The 25,575-nt window shown below is 29.0% G+C and overlaps 1 protein-coding gene across 2 annotated transcripts in view; it reads left to right on the top strand.

Moving 5' to 3' along the window:
• The window catches only part of LOC101241498 (mucin-2), a 68,585-nt gene that overhangs the window by 5,848 nt on the left and 37,162 nt on the right, over positions 1-25,575 (top strand). The window contains exons 1-4 of one of the 2 annotated variants that reach the window (XM_065818536.1): positions 3,524-3,591; positions 12,464-12,797; positions 22,356-22,582; positions 22,855-22,963. In XM_065818536.1, coding sequence (XP_065674608.1) covers positions 12,596-12,797; positions 22,356-22,582; positions 22,855-22,963 — 538 coding nt within the window. In that variant the 5' untranslated portion in view covers positions 3,524-3,591; positions 12,464-12,595. Of the gene's footprint in view, positions 1-3,523; positions 3,592-12,463; positions 12,798-22,355; positions 22,583-22,854; positions 22,964-25,575 lie in introns of those variants that run through there. The other variant, XM_065818535.1, reaches the window with a different exon arrangement.

The raw sequence follows: 25,575 nt of genomic DNA, 5'->3' as shown, positions 1-25,575 counted from the left end.
TACAACAAATCAAACTTTGACTTGAATGCAGATATTTGTTTAAAAGATTCCAACCGAAAAAGAAGCAGAAGAAGCTGTCTGATTTGCTAATGACCGTTCTGCTAATGCTCTTGTTAATGATGAGATTTTTTGCAAACTGGAGTATTTTGAGTGATTTTTCAACCTATTTTAAATAAAATGTTACTAACTAATGACACTGCTGATCGTTTACAGCCCGCCAAATCTGAAGGAATTCAGGTCGGCACAAAGGAGTGGTGCGTAGCTGACGTAAGGTCAGCATAACTTTGCTTTTGTTTTTTTGCATTCTGCTACAAACGGGTTAATGATTAATTAGTTATAAAATCATTACTTATAATAACTGTAATTTTAGGGATATTAAAACTTAGATAATCCTGCAGTTAAACGGTCAAGATTGTATTAGGCAACCTAGATTTTACCAAGGAGAAGGAAGGTCTCTTCTTCGCTCTCGTCCACATCCTTGCATCTTGGGGCATGGTTTAAATCTAGCATCAAGCGAAACCGGTGTCAGTTTCGCGAAATTGTGCGTATTATACAATTCATTCAAACCATTGAAGATCAAAAACTTTTGTATTTTTTTTCTGTAAGTATATTTTTTCTGAAAGTATCTTGTTACAAAGCCTGAAAAGTAACAATAGTTAAAGTACTGCGTTGTAAATTTTTTACGTGTATAAGTATACAGCAAAAAGTAACAAGTTATTGTAATGAAGTATATATGCTTTGTTACACCTCAATCCTGATAAAAACTTCGCCGTGTTGTTTTAATGCTGTTTTATACAGTTTATAACAATAAAAACATTAAACGCGTTTAAAATAAAACGTATTTTATCGTGAGTATGAACGGCGTAATAAGGGATGTGTTTAAATAAAAAGTTTCTTTTTCAAATGTTTATCATAACTTAACTATACTAAGACTAAACTTTTCTATTAAAAATTTTAATTTAAATAATATCAAATGAGCATTTTTACCAGGGTTGGTACCCAAAAACTCAAACCCAAAAACCAAAGAGCAAAAGCCCACAAAAAATCTCAACTTAATGGGTTTTTGGTCTTAAATTTTTTATTTTTTGTTCATAAATCGATTTCCATTAATACACAAAATTTGATGCTGCTCAACAATTATTCTAATAACAACAAAATTATTCTAATAACAACAAGAAGTTTCGTAAGTCATAAATGAGAATTTTATTTTAATTAATATTCAAACTTGAACATTTATTACAAAGTTATCTAACAACTTAGTCATTAGAAATTGTGCATCTTGATTTTAAATGTCTATAAATTTGTATAAGCATTTCAGCTTTATCTCTTGCTAAACGATTCTTAATTGTGCTCCAAATAATGGCTAAAAAAAATGCCAAAAATCTTTCAATGGATCTAGTACTAGCTGGACAAGTGTGCAACTGCCGTAAAAATCTTTCAAAACTTGCAGGCAATTTGGAAGACTTACATTCCTTCATTTCTATAATTCTCCATAATTCTTCTATAATTTGTTGCTGATGTTGTGCTTTTACTCAACTGTTGAATAAATATGTCAGAAAACAATTAGCAACTTTTAGTTTAAATGCATAGTAGCCTGGCATAAATTCAGAATAGACTTCATTTAACCATTCCTCAGCTTCTTGACTTCAATCTAAAGTTTTTCCTAAGAAAATACGTAAGGTTATAAGAGCAGTAAGCTTAAATGAAAATTTTACTCCTGTTTTTATTTAAATTTGATCAGATGCAATTTTTTAATTTTTTTTACAACTGTTTAGTTACCTATATATTTTGGATTGTTAAATTGGCCAAAAAATGATATGAAACGATTATTTTTTTTAAACCTCTTTAAAATATCATCTTTGTAAAAAGCAAATTTTTCATTATGTATGATGCTTTGCCAGTGGCGGATTAAGGGCGTCTGCGGCCTCTAGGCACTTTATGTTTGGGAGCCCCCTTTATATACAATTATTTTTGTTCTACCAACTATCGCGACTTATTTAAAAATTTTAAAAGTGAAAAAGAAAATGGGTAAATATTGTACTTTATTTTCAAACAGAGGTACAAAGTAAGGTTTTAATTACACGCAGAAAAACATATTATTCATAAACTATATATAAGTATTTGGTTTTTTTATATATCTACTTTTCTTGCTTTTGCCGCGGCAAATTTAGAAATCAATTCTGCATAATTTAATTCTTTTACAAAATCATGTTCAAAGCATATAACGCTTAATGCATTTAATCGATCTTGGCACATAACAGAACGTTTTTGATTTTTAATAAGCGCTAACATCGAAAATGATCTTTCACCTTCGCGGACACCTCACGCTATTTTTAAATATATCCTAAAAGCAATTGCCACGTTTGGATAACATTTTTAAGAAAGAATATCTTTAAAAATTTCAAAAATGTTTACTTCTGCATTTGGTTTGTTCTGACCAATCTGAATGTTTACGTGGTCATGGAAGTGAATCAGTTCATTTTCGAAAATAAAATAACATCTATAATTGCAAAACTTTTTTCCAATAGTCACATTGAGATTCATATAATTTACAAAAATTTAAACCTTGTTTTTTTGATCGAGTACACCAACTCTGAAAAGAACGAGAATGTAAATGACTATTTTCATGTGATAACAATCGCGATACCGCATTTTTCCAATCATTAAATCCCGTTATTAACATTTCAGTTGATGAAGGAGAAAATAATTTGCAAACGCCACAATACATTTTTTGGTCTTTGGAGAAAAAATTAACCAAGTACGATCTACTTCTTTGCCATTTATCATTTTACGTTTAAACATTGATTTTGAAAGAAAACACTGTTTATTTCCGATTACCTGCATTGTCAAATTCCACATTTTGTGAGATATATTCTTTTTCGACGAAATAAGATATTAGTTCCTCAGAGGATTTCCAGTCGGCAGGATCATTACCAAAAGAATTGTAGTTATTTTTGGTAATGATCCTCTAGAATTATAATTAGATTCAATAGGAATAGGAATAGGAATAGACTCTTGCTCCAATGCATTAAAATTACCTTCATTCATTAGCATTGCATTTGCATTTGTCGCCTTCTGCATATCAGTTTCATTACCACCACAATTTAATTCTGGTAACGTTGAAGATGTTGAAGTTGATGTCGATGGTTTTCAATAAATCCTAGAAATGACATTTGCCCTTTTGCAACTTCCTTCATCTTCTTTTCATGTTATTTTCTTTTTTCAGCTCCGCTTAAATATTGCCTTTTCATGGTGCTAAAATCCAATTAAGTAAATAATTAAATTTTATTTTTCATTTAAATTAAACGCTAGTTTTCTTTACCTGTTTTTCTTTTTATTAATAAAATTTAAATTATAACTTATTGGTTAAGTAAACTAAGTAAACAAGCGAAACGACTTGATTTGTCTTAATACTACAGTTAACGTTGAAAAGTGCGCATAGTTACGCACGTTTTTGTTAGTTACGACGATTTTTCTCAACTACTATTGGCTGTTTGAAAAGTTTGATTTTCTTTTTACTTAGAAACGATGCATTCTTGCCGCTGCTAAAAAGTGAGAAATTCCACCAGATTCGTATAATGATTCGAAAATGCAAGTTTTATATTTATGTGTTCTAACAATTAAAATTTTTAGTATTTGTTTTTAAAATTGAACTTTACACTCGTTTGTTTCAAAATAAAATTTTAAATAAATACTCATTTTTTTGAGTAAATATATACAAAATCAGAAAATATTTTTTAAATAAAAATTTAATATTTACAAAAATTTTTTAAATTTTTTTTTTAATTTTAAGGCCCCTTCTACAACGGGGCCCCTAGGCACGTGCCAAGTGTGCCTAGTGGGTAATCTGCCTCTGGGCTTTGCCAAATCTCAACTGCCGCAAACAAAGTTCTACCGTCTGGCTGACTACAGCAGACACAACAACTTAGTTAATAATTATGTAAACTTAATGATGGCATGGTGCCATAAATAAGTAGTTTTAATATACTTATTATAATTAAATTTAATACATACAGTTACTAACTAATTTTATTAACCCTATCTAACGCAACATCAACAATTTTCAGTTGTGCATGTCAATTTATTGCTTCTCTCTGTATTGAAAGGTTGTCAATTAGGCTTCCTATCGAAGGATCAATGACTCCATATGTTCACTTATAATTTAGTGTTGTGACCAAAACTAAAAATTGTAACTAATTTAATTGAGAAAATCGCAACTAAAGTTAGTCCTCTAACTTTTTAGTCTAACTAAAATTAATCGACTAGTTTTTTGGCTAGCTAAAAGTAGTCGACTAACTTTTTAGTCTTACTAAAATTAGTCGACAAACCTTTTTAAATGACGTTGATAGCGAAACAAGTTCTAGTTTTTTATCCGGTCAAATGGAAAATGAAATAATGCTATAATAGCATATATTGCACGTAAGTTCCATCTTGCCTGGTGTAAATTTGGGAGTTTCTTCCAGCTGATTCTAGGCCAACGTGAAGTTGTTTTGTAATGACGATATGCCTGACATATTTCATATAAGAACTTAAAATTATCTCGCCATCCAGGGTTCTCGCCTGTGTTAACATTATCTGTCGTAATCAGCCTGAAGAGAGACATAGTTTTCTGTTAATTTGTTAATGAAGGAATAGTTGAGTTCTAGTTTGGTTGTTGGCTTTTGAATAAGAAAATCCACGACATGCTTCAGAAAGAGGTCGAGCACATGGTGCTGACAGCCAATATATTGTGGCTTCTGAAAGCTCTTGCTCAAGACATCATCCTGTATGAGCTTTACAATCCCGTGCAAACGACCAGTATTTACTGCAGTCGTGTCGCAGATTATCATGCGAATATTTTCCCAAGCATCGTATTCATCAATAGGGATCTTTGCTTTGAAGTTTTTGAACAATTTTGGTTTTCATTTTCTATCCTTCAGAGATTACTTGTTTCCAGACACCCGCCTGACTTGGAACCGGCACACCATGACCATGTTCAGCTATGGTTGCAAGAACGTCATGGGCTTTATGTGTAGAAATGTTGTTTTTCAGTACTAGTAAACCCGCTATTGTAGTGCTTGATCTTTGGTATTTCGGTTTGCATTCAGGAGAAGATGACGTGGACGAAGAGGTTGGCGACTCGGGTGAAGAATCAGAGGTTTCAGAATCCGATGATTCTAAGTCACTTTCATGTGTTTGTGTGGGTTGGGATTGAGAAGAGCTGGCTTGAGGTTGAGTTGTTGATAGTCGAATTCGTTTTCTTGGGTGAATTGATTCCAAAGGGGCTTGTTTGACCATTGAATAACCAATCTTTCCTCCACTCTTAACTTGCCTCTGGTAGAGCTCTTTATCCACCGTGCTTTTCCATTCTCCATTAACGTTGGTGACATCAAATAATTGAGAAAGTATTACAGTGAATTTATCAGACGGTTTCTTTTTGTTTTTGTCATATAGATCAATCAGACTATTGAGCTTCTTTCTGATGAGTGCGCTGGATTATAGTGGAAAGTCTAGAATTTCCCTCTAGAGCAATTCTATATCCGTAATCATAATTTTGATTCGATCCAGTCGCCGTTTTTCGCTGTTGAATAGAAAAGTGAAGTTTCCAAGAATTTGACGGTTTGTCGGCATCCGTGTGAGATTAATTAGCTTTTCAACAGATGGAATACTTGGATCCCTTTTCTGTTTAGAAAAGGAGGGTCGATTCTTCATCCAAATATACCTGTTTGACTTTACACTGTTGCTGGAATTTCTATAAGACATTTTATTGACAATCTTGCACTGAAAGCAAAAATATTCAAACGAGTTCACACTTCACAAGGTATAGCTGGGATCAAAACAAAGATAATAAACAACATCTATTAACAAACTACTAAACTAACAACCATCTGTAAATGTCTTGTTTATAAACAAATGGAAACAGCTGACTGGAATGTGCTTAAAAGCAGTATAGAACGTCATATAAAAAGTCAGTGTGAAATTGAAACCGATAGTCAAACTGTGCGATGTGTGCACAAAAAAAATAAAAAGGTGGGCGAACTTTTTTCAATTTTTTTAAAAACTGATGTTGCTACTGTCATCTACCTACAATTGTTCCTCTAATGTAAAGGGTTTCAGTTTCGTAACGAAAAATAATGATAATACTTATTACCCTAATGGACATCCACTCAAAGTTATAGCTACTTATCTGCAACTCCACATTTCATTTCTGAAAAAACAAACTTCATCAGTTTTTGTTTAGGTTTTGCATACCTTAATGGCCGCCATGACGTAGATAATTTGATGGAGGTTTTGCTAAAAATATTAAAAAAAACTTTAAAGTGGATGATAAAATAATCAGTGTGGTATCAAACAACGCCAGAAACGTACGCAATTGTCTAAATTCTTTAAAAATTTGTTTAAACATTCAACCAATAAGATGTATGGGGCATGTATTGCAAATAATAATTAAAAATGATTTATTATAAGAAAGTCAAAAGCGGCAAGGTGTCGAAAAAATTCACATTCTTTATTTGATTCAAGATTTGAAAACTCGCTGGCACTCCACGTTTCTCATTGCAGAACAAATGCTTAAACTTCGCTCCAACGTAAAGGAAATCTTTAATTCGAAACAACAATACAAAGATATGAGAAAGTACTTGCTTAATGATGATGAAATTGTTAACTTAAAAGAAACAGTAAAAGCTTAAATCAAGTGAGTGTTTTACTATCCGGCGATACATATGCAACATGTTTATTAACTATTCCAAGTATAAAGTACATTGAGAAACAATTAAATAAGAAAACCCCTCCACTAATTATGCTGTTAAAATTACATTTGTTAGAATCTTTAAAAACTTGCAAAGATTCATGAAATAGAGATCAACTCGTTTCTATTGTGTGCCAATTTTTTGGATCCAAATTATGAAAGTTTTCAATTCTTTGAAATTACGAGGAAAAAAAATTTAAAAAGCGTAAAGGCATTTTCGGCGGAAATTTATCTGGCAAAAAAAGTTTGTAAAATAATTCCAATTAAAAAGCTGACAAAGGAACCAAAAAATTTTAGGTTATGATCTGATGATGAAGAAGATGTTTCTGGAAGCAATAGTGAAAAAAATGTAAGTTTAGACTTAAAAAAAGAAATCAGTAAATATATAAAATTTTCAGTGCACGAACTAAATGTTTTAGAGTTTTGGCATCAAAATCAATGTGTTTCCGATATTGTATTGTATTTCAACAATGATTTTATGTGCTACCAGTGCACCAAGTGAAAGTCTTTTTTCTGATGCATTAAACAATTTTCATGCAAAACTAAACAGGATGACAGCTGAATGTTTTCAAATGTTGATGTTTTTGTACGAAAACTTTGAATTATTTAATTTAGTTTAAAACTAGTGCAGTTTATTCAATTGTTATACGGAAGTTTGTTTTTAAAAATTTTAAAATATTTAGGTACTTTATTTTATGTTTGCTTCAAAAATCGTAAAGGAGAACGGGCGAATTATAAGTATTCCAGCTTTTCAAAATGCTTATTTTTAAGGAACTGTAGCATAAAATTTCCTTTGAAATGAATCAATTTAAAGGATTATTTTTGCAAGTTATACTTGTAAATTAATTTTCATATTTCATATAATGTATAACGTAAGGTAAATTTTTGCAAGTGTAATATCCGGAAGAGCAAATTGAAATCTAGTTAAAAAGATGCAAAGTTTTTTCAAGTCTTCTTACCTGATAAACAACCAAACTATTCAAAAAGCAACAAATACATTCTCGCAATAACTAAATAAAATTATGCGTTTTTGTTAACATTCTAAATGCAATTTTAATTGCATTCTGTTTATAAAGAGTGGCAACAACCGCAAAAGCAGCTGTCTTTGAGCAACAAATAAAATGATCAAATTTAGTTTAATGCGTTACTATGATAATTTAACTGGGCCATAAAAATCATTATTAGGATAATACCAAAATATTATTAAAACACCTTGATTAAGCCAGAATAAGAGTTTGAAAGTTTTATGCTCTATGTTATTCTTTTATCACTTCATCTTGTTTTAGCCGACTTTAGCTACTCTGAAATATCAGTCTTCTAATATTAGCAAACTAAAAAGTTAGTCTACTAACTTTTTTAGACTAAAAAATATAGTCGGCTAATTAGATTAAACTTTAAGTCGAATAGTTAGACTAAAACTAACCATAACTCTCATTCCTACTCTAATGTCAACATACAGAGAATGGTTAGAAGTGTATGTCTGTAAATATTCTATTTGGGAGTTGCAGCGAGTATCATTCGGTAACTGTGGCATCAGTCCACCTTTTTCCAATAACCATCCCTATAATACAGTTGTTTAAGAAAATTTAACAAAGAAATTAAAAAAAATAATTTTGTTAAAATAAAGCTAGCATCTGTTTTTCCATAATTATAATTCAGTCCTATATCATTAACACAGCTGTTTTATTTCACAGTATTTCATATCAAAATACGATCAATAAGTTAATAACAATCGAGAATTTAGTACATATGCGTGATTGGTGATGACTACGAAATATTTATGATATGCTTTACTATAGACTTCGGAGAGAAACTTTTCAACCAAATTTAAAAAATTAGCAGAGCAACCATATATCATTTTAGATATTTTATTTTCGTTATCAGTGCAATTGTACTAAAAATATCTAAATAAATTAAAATTTATATGTGTGCGTGCGCGCGCGCGTGTGTGTATGTGTGTGTGTGTGTGTGTGTGTGTGTATACATTAAATTAAACAGCTAAACATTTAACACTTATATCTTTATTAAATGTTTCTTTAGCAATTTTGATTGCATCCTTAGCAGACTGAGCGCATTATTCTGCTGTTTTTGATTGGCTTCCAGTATCAATTGAAGAAGTGAGATAGGGTTATTTCCATTATGGATACTATAAGCAATTATAGGATCATTACTTAATGTACTGCAATCATCTTGAGTTAAGGTTACAGCACAATCATCGACAAGATCATTTTTCATTAAATTCATTGCTTCTTCATTTATCTTTACTAAGAGTTCTGAAGATATCTGTTTTCAATTTGGTGGCTCGTATCCAGGTCTAAGTTTTTTAAGCAGCTTGGTAAATTTAAGATTTTCTACTACGTTGAATGGTGTATTTGCTGAAAAGAAAAACCTTGCAACTTGCAAATCCAGTTCATCCTTTTAATTACTTGTTGTTGTAGTAACAAATTTGGAAATCAAAGTTTGCCGTTGCATTGCCATTGCAGTTGACTGAATAATTAAAGAATTAGAAGAATCACTAATAAAGCTTATACAATCTTGCTCATTATCATCTAACTGGTTAGACTTATTTGATGCTGCTGATGTAGATGGCCTTGACTCTAAAACTGATATATCGCTTAATACTTCAGCGGAATTATTACCTCTTTCTTTTTTCTTTCTTGTGCATTTATCCAAATGGATCTTAACTCTCTTTGTTTTTAAATTATGATCACTTTGCAGTAGTTACATTCTATTTAGTTGATCGCTTAATATGGTCACTTTATTCCACGCCTTATTTCGTACACATGAATGATACTTTGAGATGTTGAAGACGTATAATCTAACTTATATTTTAAATTTAACTAAAAAGATAACTCTATTTAAAAATAGCTTTACATTAGAAAAAAATTCAATCTGATTATTAATTAAGCTATTGTATAAGACAATTTACCTGTAAAAAATTAAAATTGCTTTTAAATAGCTATAAATTAATCAAACTTTGTTATTATAGGTTTGTACCAAACTTTAGTCTTCTACTTGAAAACTAATGATTAAATAAATATTTTGATATTTGTATAATAAAATCTCTATTAAATAGATTATAACGGAAAAATTCAATTTTTTCAATAAACAATACTCTGGCTACTTACAAGAGTTTTAATAGCGCCTTGAAGTTTTAAATTAATATCATTAAATCTCTTGAAAATATCTGCCATAATAAAACTCAATCCTTTTTTAAAATGGTTAATTTTTGGTTGAGCTAATTTAAAAAAATGGTAGGGTACAATAATATAATGCTACAAAACGATATAAACATATAACCTTTAACAGCTTTTAAACTTCTGTGTCTTAAAGTAATCTTGTAAACTCTTCATTATCATCCCGGCACAGCTGCCAAAACATTCTACCATTTTTGGCATTAGATTTTATTTTATTTACAACTCAAATGTTTAATGATGAATGAAGACTTTCACCTAAATTTTTTTCAAACACGGTGTTGTCTTAAGACCATACAATAAATAAATGAAAGATTTGGTACTTCAACCTTCAAAAGAGCAAGAAATCCACAATAGCAATCTGCCATTGCTGGTGCTCTATCGGTCGCTCAAGCAACAAAAGTATTCAAAAAAATATTATATTTTGTAAAGTATGATTTCTTAGTAGTAAATATGAATCAAGTTATATCCGTAATAAGATTCATTGCAAATAGCATTCTTGTTATAAAAGCTTTAATTCTACGCTTTACTGAAGCATCACTTAATGGCAGTATTTTTAAAGCTTGAGATATATTTTGATGCTTACTGCGGTGATAAATTTATTGAAGATATTATTATTAATTTTTCTCTAATGTTATAACTTTTATTCCTTTTTGCTATTAATTACAATATGTGGTAAAGGCAAGTAATCTATCTTTCTAATGATTATTGATCTTAAATGATCAATAATCGTTGACAGATTAATGAACTCTTGAAAATATTTAATAGATATTGAAATAATTTATCATTTAAATGTTTTGCATACAGAAGTTCTGGTTTCATTGCCTCATTTAATAGTGTTTTAATAAACACATTGGGTTTTATTTATTAGTAATGCTTTCAATAATACCAAACTTCAAATATTTCGGTGAATAGCTACGAGCATATTTTTTTGAGGAACGTTTATAAAGTTTTATAAATTTTTCTGTTAAATAATATTAATATAACTTGACGTGAGAATCTATCTATGTTCTGAGAAATGATTGCAAGTTGAAAGTATTTTCTATTTACCGGTGATTCGGTATTGAAACCTTTTTATAATAACGAAAGTGATTTTCATTTATATATTGTTGTTTTTGTCACTAACGCAATTAAAAATGCAGGTGTAGCGCAGTAGTTAGAGGTCTGGTTGAGAACAAAGAAATCCAAGTTAAGACGCAGGCGCCATTCCGGAAGGAATGAATTTCCTAGTTAAATGCTTTTCCACAATTTTTCTTCTTTGACTATAACATAAGGACTTATAGAAGGACCTTAATAACCTCAAACAAACAAACAAAAAAAAAAAAAAAAGGAAAGCAACTTTTTTTAATGTTAATTTTTTTAAGGAAAAATTCTAAACATTAAAAACAGGTTATATTTTATATAACGAAAAAAATTCCTACTGTCCACCAAAAAATCACTACCACCCACCAGTGGGTGTTGAGACTTGGTTGACTAACACTAATTTAAATGTATAGAGCATTCTGAATCAAGCATATAAATTTACCTAGTTACATGATAACCAAATTAGTCCTTATAATCTCCAACCTGCCGCATGTAAAAAAAATAAACTTAAATATCTTATCGGTAAAGAAACAAGTTAGTCACATTCAAAGTTATATAAATAAATTGTTTAACACCGAGAAAGCATTAAAAACAATGTCTTTCTTGTATCTAACTTCCGAGAAATTAATTTAAAAATTAGCTTTATGATATCTTCATTCTCATTTGTTTAAAAAGCAGAAGAACCAAAATTAGGATATTTTATACGTCAGGTTTAGGGTTAGGGTTAGACGTTATAAAGCCTATGTCATTTGTGCATTATGAGCAAAGATTATATTTTCATTTGATTGATCGTTTCGATACGTGTCAAAAATAAAGTGCATTTTCTTTTAATAAATAAAAATCGTTTGTTAATTTTAAAGCATTTTATTATGGTTATTAGATGTTTTCAAAGTCGTAACTATTAAAAAGCTTTCAATAAGAGATGGGCGATGGAAGGAAGAGGATGGGGGAAGGGGGGAGCAAACATCAGAAGGCTAATAATTTTATTGTTAAGCAAAGTTATATTAAAAAAAGACATTGAACTATAATATTACAGTATATGTATACTAAAACCTATAATAAATATGTTATAAATATAATAGATTTATATACTAATACTATAATATTTGTAATATTAGTATACTTAAACCTATTAGTCCATGTTTTTATATAAAAATGCTAACATCTAATGTACATGCTAATCTTGTAAGCTCATAAAATGGGATGCTTTTTTCCCCCATTGTTTTGTAAGATTTTTTATGGTTGCGTGTGTTAGGCTTGAAATACCTATTTTACAGTAATAAGTGAACGAATGCTTAATGATATTAAATTAACTGCAGTATCACACAAATCTTCCGACGTTTTTCTTTAAAAAACTATACTCAAGTACCTCTTGTTTCTTGGCATATATAAGTAAATATCTTTTAATTTTGCTATATATTACATCATTTTTAAAATATTTATTTGTCTTTTTGCTTAGACTTTTGGAGTTCGTAAACGTGGGAAAAACGGAGTTAATAAAGAAATTTGACTTTGGAGAAAAGAACTTTGTGATTTTAAACCAGTTGTTTTTACAAAATAGAAAGTTGTTATAAGTGAGTCTTTTTCAAAAATGTTACGTTCAATGATAAACCATGGTGTTAGTTTTCTTATTATGGCAAACCAATTATATTGCTTCTTTATTGAACGATCCCTAAACGGTGATCTTATAACTGGAAACTCAACCATCTGCTCTGGATCAATGTTTTGTTCCTGTCCAAACAGCACATTTCTCTCCTATAACTCATCGATCAATTGTGGAAACTCATTAGAAGGTAAGCGAAGTTATTATCAAGTTAATGAAACAGTAACAACAAAACTTGTTTAGAAACTAAAAATCTTTTAACTGACTAAATCTATGGAAAGGAAAAAAAAATAAAATAATTCAAAACAAATAAAACAAATTTATAATAAACATAATTATCAAAGAAAAGATATACATATAATATATACTTATATTCTTTACGAAACCCGGGCACAAAAAAGAGTCACAAAATAAAATGAGGAAGAAACGTACTTTTTTAAGAAGTCTTTATTTCTTTGCATTCGTGTATATTGACACAATCAATGTAAAAACAACTATAATTCAATTTTTTTTTTAAACCACTAAACGTTTAAATATTAAGACCTTACAAAGTTTGAATCCCTCTCAATTTGAGGCGGTCACAAATTTTTGTATAGCCATAATTTTTGAACACTAGGAGATTATACTATGAAACTTAAAATTTATCGATGAATATAAGTTTAGTTGAGAAAGGTAAAAAAAATATTTTATCAACTTGTTGCTCTCACGTTTGGGGGCGAAAGTTTCGGAGCTTTTTTGTTCCCAGGCTCCAATTATCACGATTTTTTGCAAAGCATCTTTATTTGACGCAAGTATAAATATATAATTGTTTGGAATTTGCTCCATGTCTTAAAGAAACCTCTCCCAAACACTAAAAAATCCTTCCTACGCCACTTGTTCTTAAACCGCTTTAGATACCTCTTTAAAAACCGCTTTAAAAGATTCCTAAACCCCATTAAATTGTCAAACATGATGACATATTTACAATAATTTTTACATAAAATTATTACATTATAATGGCACTAAAACGTTAGATAACAAGCATACAAATATATTTATCATACTTTTTCTAAAAATATTTACATATTTATTGCCAATGCAATGTTCAAAAATGTTGTATATATTAAAAATAAGAAATTAAGAATACGTTTAGAAAAAAATCCGTTACACAGTTTTTATACTTTAAAATTTTTAATATTTTATGTAAAAAAATTTAAGTTTTCAAAATCAATAATATTCAGATTGAGTAATAAATTAGATTAAGAAATTAAAAGTTCTCATGTATGGTGCACGGTAAACAGTTTATACCGGTGCACGGTAACCAGTTTATACCAGTTAGATTTAGGTAAGAGTTGTTTTGAAACAACATTTGTAAAATTTTGATAAAAGTAATTGTAGAGGTACAAAAAAAGAAAAATTTCTGTCGAAAGAGAATGAGTACGATGTAGGGAAGTTCTATAAAGAGGACTTTTTTTTTTTTTACTGCGTTTTCAAATTAGATCTCATTTAAGTTGTCATTAAGTGTGACAAGTATCATTGATATATATAATTATTTCCTTGTAAAGAAAGAATTATTTAAGAATAATTTCCTTGTTATTTAAGTAAATATTTCTTTGAATATAATAGCATTTAGTTAGTAATATTTGTGAGTGTTAGGTGAATTGTTATTCAATAACATACTTGATTTAATCTAAACAAATTTAGATTAAATTTTGTAAAAGGCGGAGTTTGATTTAGTAAAGTTAGATTTAGTGAAATCAAGAATTTAGTTTTATTTTAATTAATTTTTTACCAAATCAAGAAAAGACTAATAATAAAAATCAAAAGTTTTTTTGCTCATTCTGAAAAATTTTTCAGACAGTTCAATACTTTCTGATCAAATATATAAACTGTACCGTGATTCGCGGGTACAAGGACTCTGCAAGTTGTGAAGAAATAACTAGTTTGCGCAGAAAACAAAGGAGGAAAAAAGTTGCAACCCCTTGTTTGATTTCAAGTCAGAAGGAAGATCTGAAACAAGAGGCGCAATGTGTTTGATGATGCCTAATCTGCCGAACTGGTTGTTTAAATCTGCAAGAAAAATATAATCTTGAAGAACAAACCGCTATTGAGAAAGAACCAAGTGTGCGTTGCAGAACATGCCTCAGTTTTATTGGAAAAGGTTCATTTAACCAATGCTTCTAGATATAGTTCAAGGAAAACCTTCAATCTTTACCCACAAAAAATTCCAAACCAGCCAAACTATTTGCATCTTGCGTTATTTCCAATAAAAAATCTTTTCCGGATGGAACTATTCAACTTGCTAAAGCATCCCGCGGATCTCCATTTACAATGTTAATAATTATGCTTAAATAATTTTTACATATATATTGAATGAACTTGACTATCAAGAAATGAGACTAGATAGATTTCAGGCAGTATGTTTTTGACAAAATTCTAATCTCTTTAAGAACAAAGAAATTTGAAAGTTTTACAAAAACTTTTTAAACAAAATTTGTAATAAACATAAAATATTTATGTCTTGATTTTAAGTCAATGTAGGGCAGCGGCTTAGCTACATATTCAGTGGCTGAAGCAAGTAAAATTGATGCGCCGCCTCTTTTCTTCATGTTAGTTAAGAGAAGTTAAAAAAAAAATTGTTTTTAAATCATAGGGTTTATATACAATATGGAATAGAAAAACCTCATATGTTCCTAATGTCCAATTTGAAGATACCGAAATCGTTATAGTTGACAATCCTTATGCTAATAAATCAGTAGAAACAAAATAAAGATTTAGGTTAGCAATTTTGATTCAAAATATCATTCAATATTTCACGTCTTTATTTGTAAAAAGCAATGCGTTTAGTCATCTTATTGGTGTTTCCGTATAGGCTTACATTCTTCTAATTTGGACAATAGAATAAACATTTTATTGTCAAAAATATATTTTATAGAAATAACAGTTTATTTAAACTTATTATAAAATTATAGAGGTTTCTAATTTCTTGCACATAGTTTAAAATTGTTTTTTTCTTGTCTTTTCCTTTGAAAATCGATCAATCACTTTATCCAAATCAAGTCGACAAGCTATTGCTTTCTCAATCGATATAGTGGCCAAAGAGCTAAGTCGGTATTGTGACATGCTGCATCTTAAATATGTTTTTAATAATTTCAGTTTCGAAAAACTTCGTTCTTCTGTAGCTGTCATCATACGTAAAGTTAAAAAAATGAGACATGCTGCAATAATGTTAGCGAGACTACTTGAGGCTGCTGATTGAATTAAAAATTGAATATTGAAACAAGTATTAAATTGAAGCAGTTGAGGCCAAAAGCTAGGTGAAATCTAGGAGGGTTATTCCGATTGTAACACCTCCGATTCTTCGAGAATATCTTTATCAGATGACGCCACAAGATATGTTGGTGATAAGCATCTAAAAAGTGTACATATTTGTCAAATGGATTCAAATCTAATGGTTAATTGATTAATCATTATGTCATTACTTTATAATACACCTTAACTTTAAAACTTTGTTCGCTTTTTTCAATGCGCTTATCTAGTTGTAATTCTTTTAATTAATTTACCCAATGGGGGACACAATAAAGTTTTTTAACGTCTTTTAAACGTTTAAAAAATATCATTTTAATTAACATGCCCACTGGAACAAACTAATCAAAAAGTGTACCGGACTCGCATTTATTCAAAGAGGTATGTTAGACAAGCTGAAAAATAAATACGAAGCCGAAAACAGTGTTACAGTGTTTCTGGTATAATTATTCCAACGATAAATTAAAATGGAGGCTCTGCGATTTGTAAATAGGAAATTTTGAAATGTGATTTGAAAGCTTTTAAAAGCTGTAATTTAATAAATTACTTTATTAAAATATGATTTGATTGATTTCTAACAACTGTTTCAACTGCTAAGAAGTAATCACAACAAAAATCACGGTTTAGGTAAAAAAATCGTTTCTTGCAAACCTCAATATAAACAGGCTGTCTACAATATTTATTTTTTTTAGAATTTTTTGTTCTTTTCTTAAATGTTAAATAAATTTATACAATAAGATAGTTAAGATTAAAAAAATCGTTATAGAGTAACAATTAAAAAATCGTTATACAATAACAAATATAATAAAATATATAAGTATAAAAATAAAAAACATAATAAATAGAACGCGGAGATTCGCAGAAGACCTTTAGGTCTTATCATCGAGAACCGCTTGTGAATATTAATAGCATTAAAATAACATTAAATAAAGAATAAAACAAAAGTGTCAAAGAAATAATTTGCGAAAAACATTAATTTTGTAAGAATATATAAATAAATTTGTAAAGAAATTGTAATTGATTCTTATATATAAATACAAAGTTTGTATAAAATAGTACTTATTTCATAAACACATAAATAATGAATCCGATATTATTGTATATTACATTATATATAAATAAGTTTCATATTTTCATAAAATGTTAAAAATATAAAGATAAGCCTTGAAAAGATAAAATTATTTCCTTCAGTTTTTTTGGGAATGAAATGTAGTTCCATTTATGGTAAAAATCAAAATTTTTCAAAACTATTTTGTTCCAAAGAAAAGCTCCTCGAAATGCGATACATGACTTTTCAAAATTAGTTAGAGAAAAAGGTTGCCGAACTAGATTATCATTTCTTAAGTTATATTTATTTGTTTCTTTCAAGGTATATAAGTTATGAAAGGAAACAGGAGATGCGTTAGTTAAATTTATACATAAAATAAAGTATATTAAAAATATTCAGTTGATAAATATTAAGAATTTTCATTTGAAATAAAAGTGGTTTGGCATAAGCAAGTTGATCTTTATAATTGATAAGACGAGCAATATGCTTCTGCTGACGATAAAGAGGTTGCAGTTTAGATTTGTTGGTATTACCCCAGGCAATGTTTGCATAATTTCTATAGCAGTGGATTAAAGAGAAATATAATTGTGTTTATTTTGTGTGTTGTGCTTATTAAAAAAATTAGCTCCTATATTTCGAGCAATTTTTTTGGACAATAAATCAATGTGATATTTCCAACTAAGGTTTTTATCAATATAGATAAAAACCTTAGATAGAAAAACCTAAAAAGTTAGTAGTTTTTTCTCTTTTAATTTGAACTTTATCAATAAAAAGTAAAGGCATGAAAGGAGGCAATAACTTTTTGTTTGAAGTTTGATGAAAAAGTGTCCAATTCGTTTTCTCAACATTGAGTGACAACTTATTTTTTTTAAACCAGTTAGAAATTTTTGTTAATTCAAGGTTCATATTTTGGAATAATGCCGCTATGTTATTATGAGATAAAAAGAGATTAGCATGATCAGCAAACATGACCGTAATTTTATTAGAGGCTTCAGGGAGATCGTTAATGTAAATTAAAAAGAGGAGGGATCCTAGTACAGAACCCTGAGGGACCCCACATGTTATTTCTAGTAAATTGGAACGAACATTTGTATTACTATAAAGAAACTATTTACGGTTGCTTAAATAACTTTTAAGTATCATTAAAATATTTCCTTTAATACCATAAAACTCAATGTTTTTAAATAGAATTACGTTGTCAATCGTATCAAAGGCTTTTGATAGATCAATGAAAACGCCAAACGTAAATTGCGATTTTTCAAAAGATTCAGAAATATTGCGGGTAATTTGTAGTATAGCGTGTTCGGTTGAATTATTTTTTTAAAATCCGTATTGATTTTGATACAGTATATTATTTAAAGATAAATGGTTGAAAATTACATTATATAACATTCTTTCTAAAATTTTCGAAAAAACAGGCAAAATTGAAATTAAGCGATAATTTGAGACACTGGTTTCATCTCCATCTTTAAATATTGGTAAAACTCTGGCTATTTTCAGATTGTGGGAAAAAATACCCTGTTTTATTGAGCAAAGTAAAACTTGAAATAGAATATCTTTAATGACTTCATACGAGTCGATAATAACATTAGAATTATTATCATCAAGACCAACTGATTTATTAGATTTAAGCATTTTAAAAGAACGTATTTAAAGTTTAATTTTCCTGATTTTCGCTAATATTTTACGGATCCTCTACCTGTTTTCCCTAACTATATTCAATTTACCCAAACTCAATTTCACAATAGTTAAATCTAGATTTGTTTAGAAAAATGCTCTTCAGTTGCAAAAATATAAACAATAATACATCCCACATTAAAAGTATCAAGAGAAGTTCATAAAATTATCTGCTGAATAAAATTTCATTTTACGTATACAACTTACTTAAGTTACTTACTTACAACTTACTTACATATACAACTTACTTAAGTTGCACATGTTTGACTCCTATTTTATTCCTTTTTTTTCCCCCCTCTTTCTTAAGCTGTAGATTTATTACGTTCCTAAAAAACGTTATTTTGACCAAATGTCATTTAATTTCTTAAGTATTTTTGCGGATAACAAATCTTCTTGTTGCTATTAGTAGCAGGAATATTTTAAATGTAAGAATATAAAATCTGTTAATAAATCCGGCAAATATACTAACAGTTGCGAATCTAATCTAGACATTTATTAATTCTTATAAATAATATTTTAAAATCTGATCTAGACATTTAATAATTCAATTCTAATCATGGCATTTAACAACAGTTGCTTCAAAAAACACAACATAAAAAAATAACTGTAAACTAACTGTAAATAAGATTCACGAATTTTTAAGATATTTTTTCTTTTATTTGAAATGCTCTGACTGCTTATGACGTTTTTAAAAATATATCAATGGATAGTTTTTTTAAAAAGTGGAGTGTGATTGGATAACAGAAAGTTAAGATATTTACGCGGTATTTCATTAAAAACTATGTTCTCCTGCGTAGAGGAAATCTCTAGCACGGTACTTATGCAATTAAGTCATTACATAAATTGGATCAAGGTTGCAAGCAGACTTTCTGAATGCGTTTGCTCGTGAAATGACAAGATCCTTGTAAATTATTCCAAGGTAATCTAAAAAAAGTAAAAAAAAAAAAATTGCGCGCTAATGTTTGTTCGGTTAGAGCATTTGCTCCCCGGTGGCTACACCTCTGATGCCGAGCGCAGTTATTATCAAGCTCTCCTAAAAATTGACTACTCTCGTCCTTTTAAATATGCTGTTAAATACAGGCCTGAAAAACAAAAGATGAAAAAAAAATCTTCAGATCTGTAAAACAAATATCAAACAGTAAGATGGCTGAAACAAATTAATAAATGAATTTTCTAAGAGCAGTAATTTCTTTACCTGGAGCATCTTAAAAATCACCAACAGAAATAGCGGTTTTGGTACAGATCAGGTTTATGTTCACTGAAATGATTTATCAAGTCTTGTAAATAAAGTTATTCAATCACAAAAAATTTTGAGTGGCTATTTTGTTAAGCTATGAATCGATGGTGGCAAAGATTTTCTCATTTCTTTCTAACCATTGTTAATAGTGCGTTTAAAGTGATAAAAACAGTTTAACGCCACAACCAAAACCAATACTTAAAGGACTGACAAAGACACTGTTAGGAGACAAGTTCTTGTTGCGGTGTCAGAATGTTTGTCAGAAACACACTCATTAATCATGACCAAATTTGTTCTAATATTGAACAAATCTGGTCACTGATTAATGCAATCGGAAGTAAATAAAGTTTTTTTTCGGAAATTGACCCACCGATGGAATTGCTTCTTCACTTAAAGTTGTCAATCATCTCCTTTAGGATCCTTAAAAATGCTTGAAAAGAAGCTGTTAAATGGCCATATGCTATTCACATTCAATTGAGCCCAAGTCATGGGGTCCAGTTCGAGAGAAATAAATGCAGGTAGCTTTAAAAATGTGGATATACTGCACCAACTTGCTATTCCAAACATGGTTCCCAACATTGTTCACATAATTGAAGCATTTAAATGTTTCATTTCAAATTGTCAAAACCAAAACTGCTCATTAAATTTTTTGTCAACATTGGTATAAGATATAAGCAAAATAATATTCATCCAGAGTTCAAAGCAAGATTGTTGCACTGCATAATTGAGCGGCCGTGGCGCAGTGATTATAGAGCTTGCTTTATAAGCAAGAGATCCAGAGCTCAAAGCGAACTCTGGGCATATTTTGCGCCATTGGTGAGCAAGAAGGCGTGAACATCAAGGCGTGAACAAGACCGTTTGGTCTTTTTCAATTAAAAAAAATAATCATCTGAACAGTGAGCATCTTTATGGAACTGCTAACCTAGTTATTAGAGATAGAAAAGAGATAGAAATATGTAAAAATATGATAACAGTTATTTTTTCACTTAACTTTGAAAATAATGTTCTAACTTTGTAAATAATTATTTTAAAAGATTTCAAGAGTCAGGTAATCCTTTGACCTGGCGTTTTACTTTTTTTAGCAATTTTTTTTGCGATTTGGCAGTAGTTTATACTTTACGAAATATTAATATACTCATGCTATGTTTAAGCCAATTTAAAGAAGTAGCAAACAATATTTTATTTAAGTAGCAAACAATATTTTGGTCAATAAAACAAAAATGGTGCATATATCAATAACACAATTAAAAATTTTTTTTGTTGGTATTACACAGAAAAACACTCATAAAACCATTGTTTTAAAAATAGTGAACATCACATAATCATAACGCTTTGATGTATGAGTAGCAAAAAATTAACGAAATTTAATTAAAACTTCAATAAATCCTCAACACAACCAATAAAACTGAAATTTTATTCAGAGTTATGAGTGACAAAAGGCTGCATTTGCACTAATTTTTGTTAAATTATACAGAGTGGTTCTCATTCTATAGGTGTTTTTAATAGCACACTATGAAGTCAAAATTTCACTCTATTTGAACATTCAAATTTAATTTTTTTCCGCGGACAAGATTAAAAGATTTCAAAATTTGCACCACCTTTTACCTTGGTAGGTACGCTACGTTTCCATATAAATTGTGTTCATGAGTCACCTAGGTTGACATTATCAGGATCTATGATAACCGTGACGTAAAGTTTAAACGAATTAAAACTTGATTATCATTTACATGAAAAGGCAACATTTTAATAGTAAGTGTAACCATTTTTTCTTTTTTTGAAAAACTTGAATCTTAAGTTTTAAAATACTAAAAATTATGTTCTAAATTTTTCCAAATATCATATATATATATATATATATATATATATATATATATATATATATATATATATATATATATATATATATATATATATATATATATATATATATATATATATATATATATTTATATATTGTTATATATAGCACCATAGGGAAAAACTTTTTTTACTACATTGCTAACAAATGGATTACTTTTTTATCAAGCAAAGTCAATAAGTAGGTAATTTACTGAAACCTCAGCTTATTTTGCAGTTACTTCCTATACTGCTTCAATACATCACTACAATATATATATATATATATATATATATATATATATATATATATATATATATATATATATATATATATATATATATATATATATATATATATATATATATATATATATATATATATATATATATTTAACACTTAAATAAGATTTTAAATACCCCTGGTTTTTTATTTTAAAAAAAATGTTATGTTTGATATAACTAAATATGTAATGCCATATAAGTAAATCACCACATACAAAAACTTAAAATGTATTTCGTGAATTGATGAAGAAAAAACAAAACTTTTTTTTATATGCATTTCAAATATGCTAAAATCAAATCTTTAAAAATCAAAAAAAGTGTTGAAAGTATAATGATTAAGTGCCATTCTACTGTTTACAATAATGTTTTAATTAACGCAGGTTGCAGCCTAAAAGTGGAAGGAAGCTCTGCTGGAATACACACATTATATGGAATGTCTTCCTACGATCTGACAATCACTACCAATCAAAATGGTTCAGTGTGTAAAACCGAACCAATTGTCAAGCCTATTTTTATACAAGATTATCAAAACACGATGAAATTTCTCGTAAACTTTAGCCCTTATTTAGAACAAGGTTTTTTCGCTTCTATTATAAACACTACCAAGGTTTGCTTTTTTTTACTTTCTTTTATAATTAACCCATCTAAGATCTGTTGCTTTTTAATTATACAATAAGAAACTTATTTTTTAATTAAGATTTGTACCATGCTCTCTTACATAAGTAACCTAATTTTGACATTCCTAACTTATTGCCTAAAATTATTTTATATTGAAAACTTGTGTCCCGTTTATATCATTAAGTTAAACACTTAAATTAACAATTTAAAAAGTTTAACAATTTAATACAAATATGAACTAAATTTAATCTACAAATACAGGTTCAATTAAAAGTTATGCTTCATTTAAATGGTCTCTTATTAAAACTGTTTATTAATTGCGACAAGATAGAACAGTGTGTTGCAATCAAGTTTGAAGGACAGTCGGAATGTGAGTTTTTATTTTAATTTTTTAAATTTTTTTCTAATATTTGCTTTAAACTTTAAACAGTGAATTTTTTAAAAGTAAGCATCTTTTAATATAGAAATTTACTTTTAAATGCATTGTCATTAACAATGTAAGTAATAAAGTACCAAAGGAAAGAGAAGTGTTTTATCTTTGCCCTTTTTCAAGTTTATGTTTATGAACTATATTAGGTGAGAGTGGAAAGAAGTGGAACACGTAAATTTTTTTTAGGGTAATTGCAATGTCTCTTTTGTTTGATGTATAAACTAAACCAAAAAGTGGGACAAGTGTGAGTAGAAGTGTGACAAATACAACATTTTAACACAAAAATTAAAACAACATTTTAACATAAATTATTAAACTGATAAAATCATAAAATCACCTAATCGACATAGAAATATTCAAGAGCATTCACCAATCAAAATAATCAAATGGCGACGGAAAGAAGCGGGGCATAAGTATATTTTTTTTGTCTCACTTCACCCCAATGTAGACACTTTTTAAAGTACATTTCAAAATTAGGGCTTCTAGCGCACGCAGGGGCACAAAGGAATTTCTGCTAAATAGAGAGTATGAATTTTAATTGTTTACATTAAACAACAGTATTTAGGCACCACTCCTAATTAGAATATTCAGGCTGTCCCACTTCTCCCACGTCTCACTTCTCCTTACTCTCACCTATTGATATGTAAAGTCAATATTAATTAACTAAAGATCAAATTAGTACATAAATATTGAATAAACTTTTAATAATATTGGTATGAGTAAAGGTAAATTAATAAAACTAGTATCTATCACGATTAAAACAGGATAATTTAAAAGTAAACTAGCTTGAGATAAATTTTCAATTTTATTGAAACTTTGTAACTTAATTAAATATCAGTTATATGTGTTAACTGTATAACTGATCATTTTTTAATTCTTGTATTTTGCTTTTATTATCGTAATTTTTAGTAAAAATGTTTTCATTAAATGAAGAGAAGACTAAATTTATTTTATTAAACAAACCTAGTAAAGAAAGACAAACAGTCCTCAAAATTTCATATTAAATATAGTGAAAAAAAGATCTCTCAAAATATTTATGTATATAACAAAACCGTTTCTTGATAAATCATATTAAAAAGAACTTTATTTTTCGTTTATACGTTTATAGGTTAATTTTTTGCTGTAACATTGCCTGGGGCAGTGGCGCAGCGAAGGGCTCGCAGTCGCGGGAAGGGAAGAAGGGAAGAAGGAGGGGGAAGTAAGGATGGGGGGGGGGGGAGGAAGAGTCAGAGTTATTAGGAGCCCAAACTAACTTAAAAAAAATTTTTTTAAGTTATCACTCTTAAAATCAATATGCATCTATACAAACATAGCAACATTACCAATTTGTATTACCGTTATACAGCTAAGAATTACAAACTCTTTGTTAGACTATTTTTTTAACTTTGATAATAATCTTGACTAATACTTTAAATAGTGAGCAACATTTTATTTAATTGTACCTAAAAAAATAAAATATAATTTTAGTAAGTGGCAAGTGTGATATCGTCACGTTTTAAAACAAAGTGTAGTAATAAAGCTATTGTATACAACAGTGGCGTATCCGAGTCATTGTCCTAAGGGATGGGGGGGGGGGGGGAAGTAATATGACCAACAAAAAAAATCCGCTTTTTTTTCTTCAGATAAACCACTTTTTTATATGATTATTTAGAATATTTTTAGAAAAGTTTACTAATAAATATATTGAATATATTTGTATAAAAGTATCTTGAAAAAATCAAACGTTGAAATTAAATATTTAGTCTGTTATAAGGGACGGATTTATATCCTCAAGGGCCCTAGGCAGAAAAAAATTTTGAGGGCCCTAAACACTCCTAAATGCCACAGTTTTTTCCCCGCGATACCCTATTTAAAAACTGAGCCCGCTAAAATCATGGTGCACAGGCTGCAGTCTTGTCTGCCTATAGGTAAATCTGGCCCTATCTGTAATGCGCAACAAAAGACAAAATAATATCTTTAGAATATTCTTTTTTTTTAATAAAGACTTTTATAAATTTAACAAACTATAATATAAAATTGAGCTTTCTAGTTTTCGAAGATGCAAAATATCAATAATCTTTTTGAAATTTATGATGCAATCTCTAGAGATATGCATCATAGCTAAGCAATTTAATCGTTCTTGTCCTATACTGGATCTTAACCAAGTTATGTCTTTTTAAAACCGAGAAACTCCCTTCTCCCGAAGCAGCGCTAACAGAAGGTTGCAAAGCTGTTGCAAAATACATTTAATAAAATAGAAGACATTACCATCACATTGCTTGTATGCCTCCAGTGCACATTCAGGTAGGTCTTGTTGCTTTTTGATTGCGTCTTTCCATTTTAGCTCCCGAAATTCAAATTCTGAAGAAACTTTCATTAATTGGACATTCTCATCAACAGTATTTATTTTGGGCAGCCCTTTCATAAAACTCAGTATATTAGCTATGGTTGCTGTTAACTCTGTCATTGTTTTATTTAATAAATTACTAGGCATTGCTACATTTAATTCAAAAGAGTTGAAGGTTTCATCAGTAAATCTGAACTGTAAATCTAGAAGTATGCTATCAAATAAC

The sequence above is a fragment of the Hydra vulgaris genome, chromosome 14, assembly GCF_038396675.1.
Source record: "Hydra vulgaris chromosome 14, alternate assembly HydraT2T_AEP".
NCBI lineage: Eukaryota > Metazoa > Cnidaria > Hydrozoa > Anthoathecata > Hydridae > Hydra > Hydra vulgaris.
Note: the sequence above shows the minus strand (reverse complement) of the source record. Positions and strands in the feature narration are given on the sequence as shown.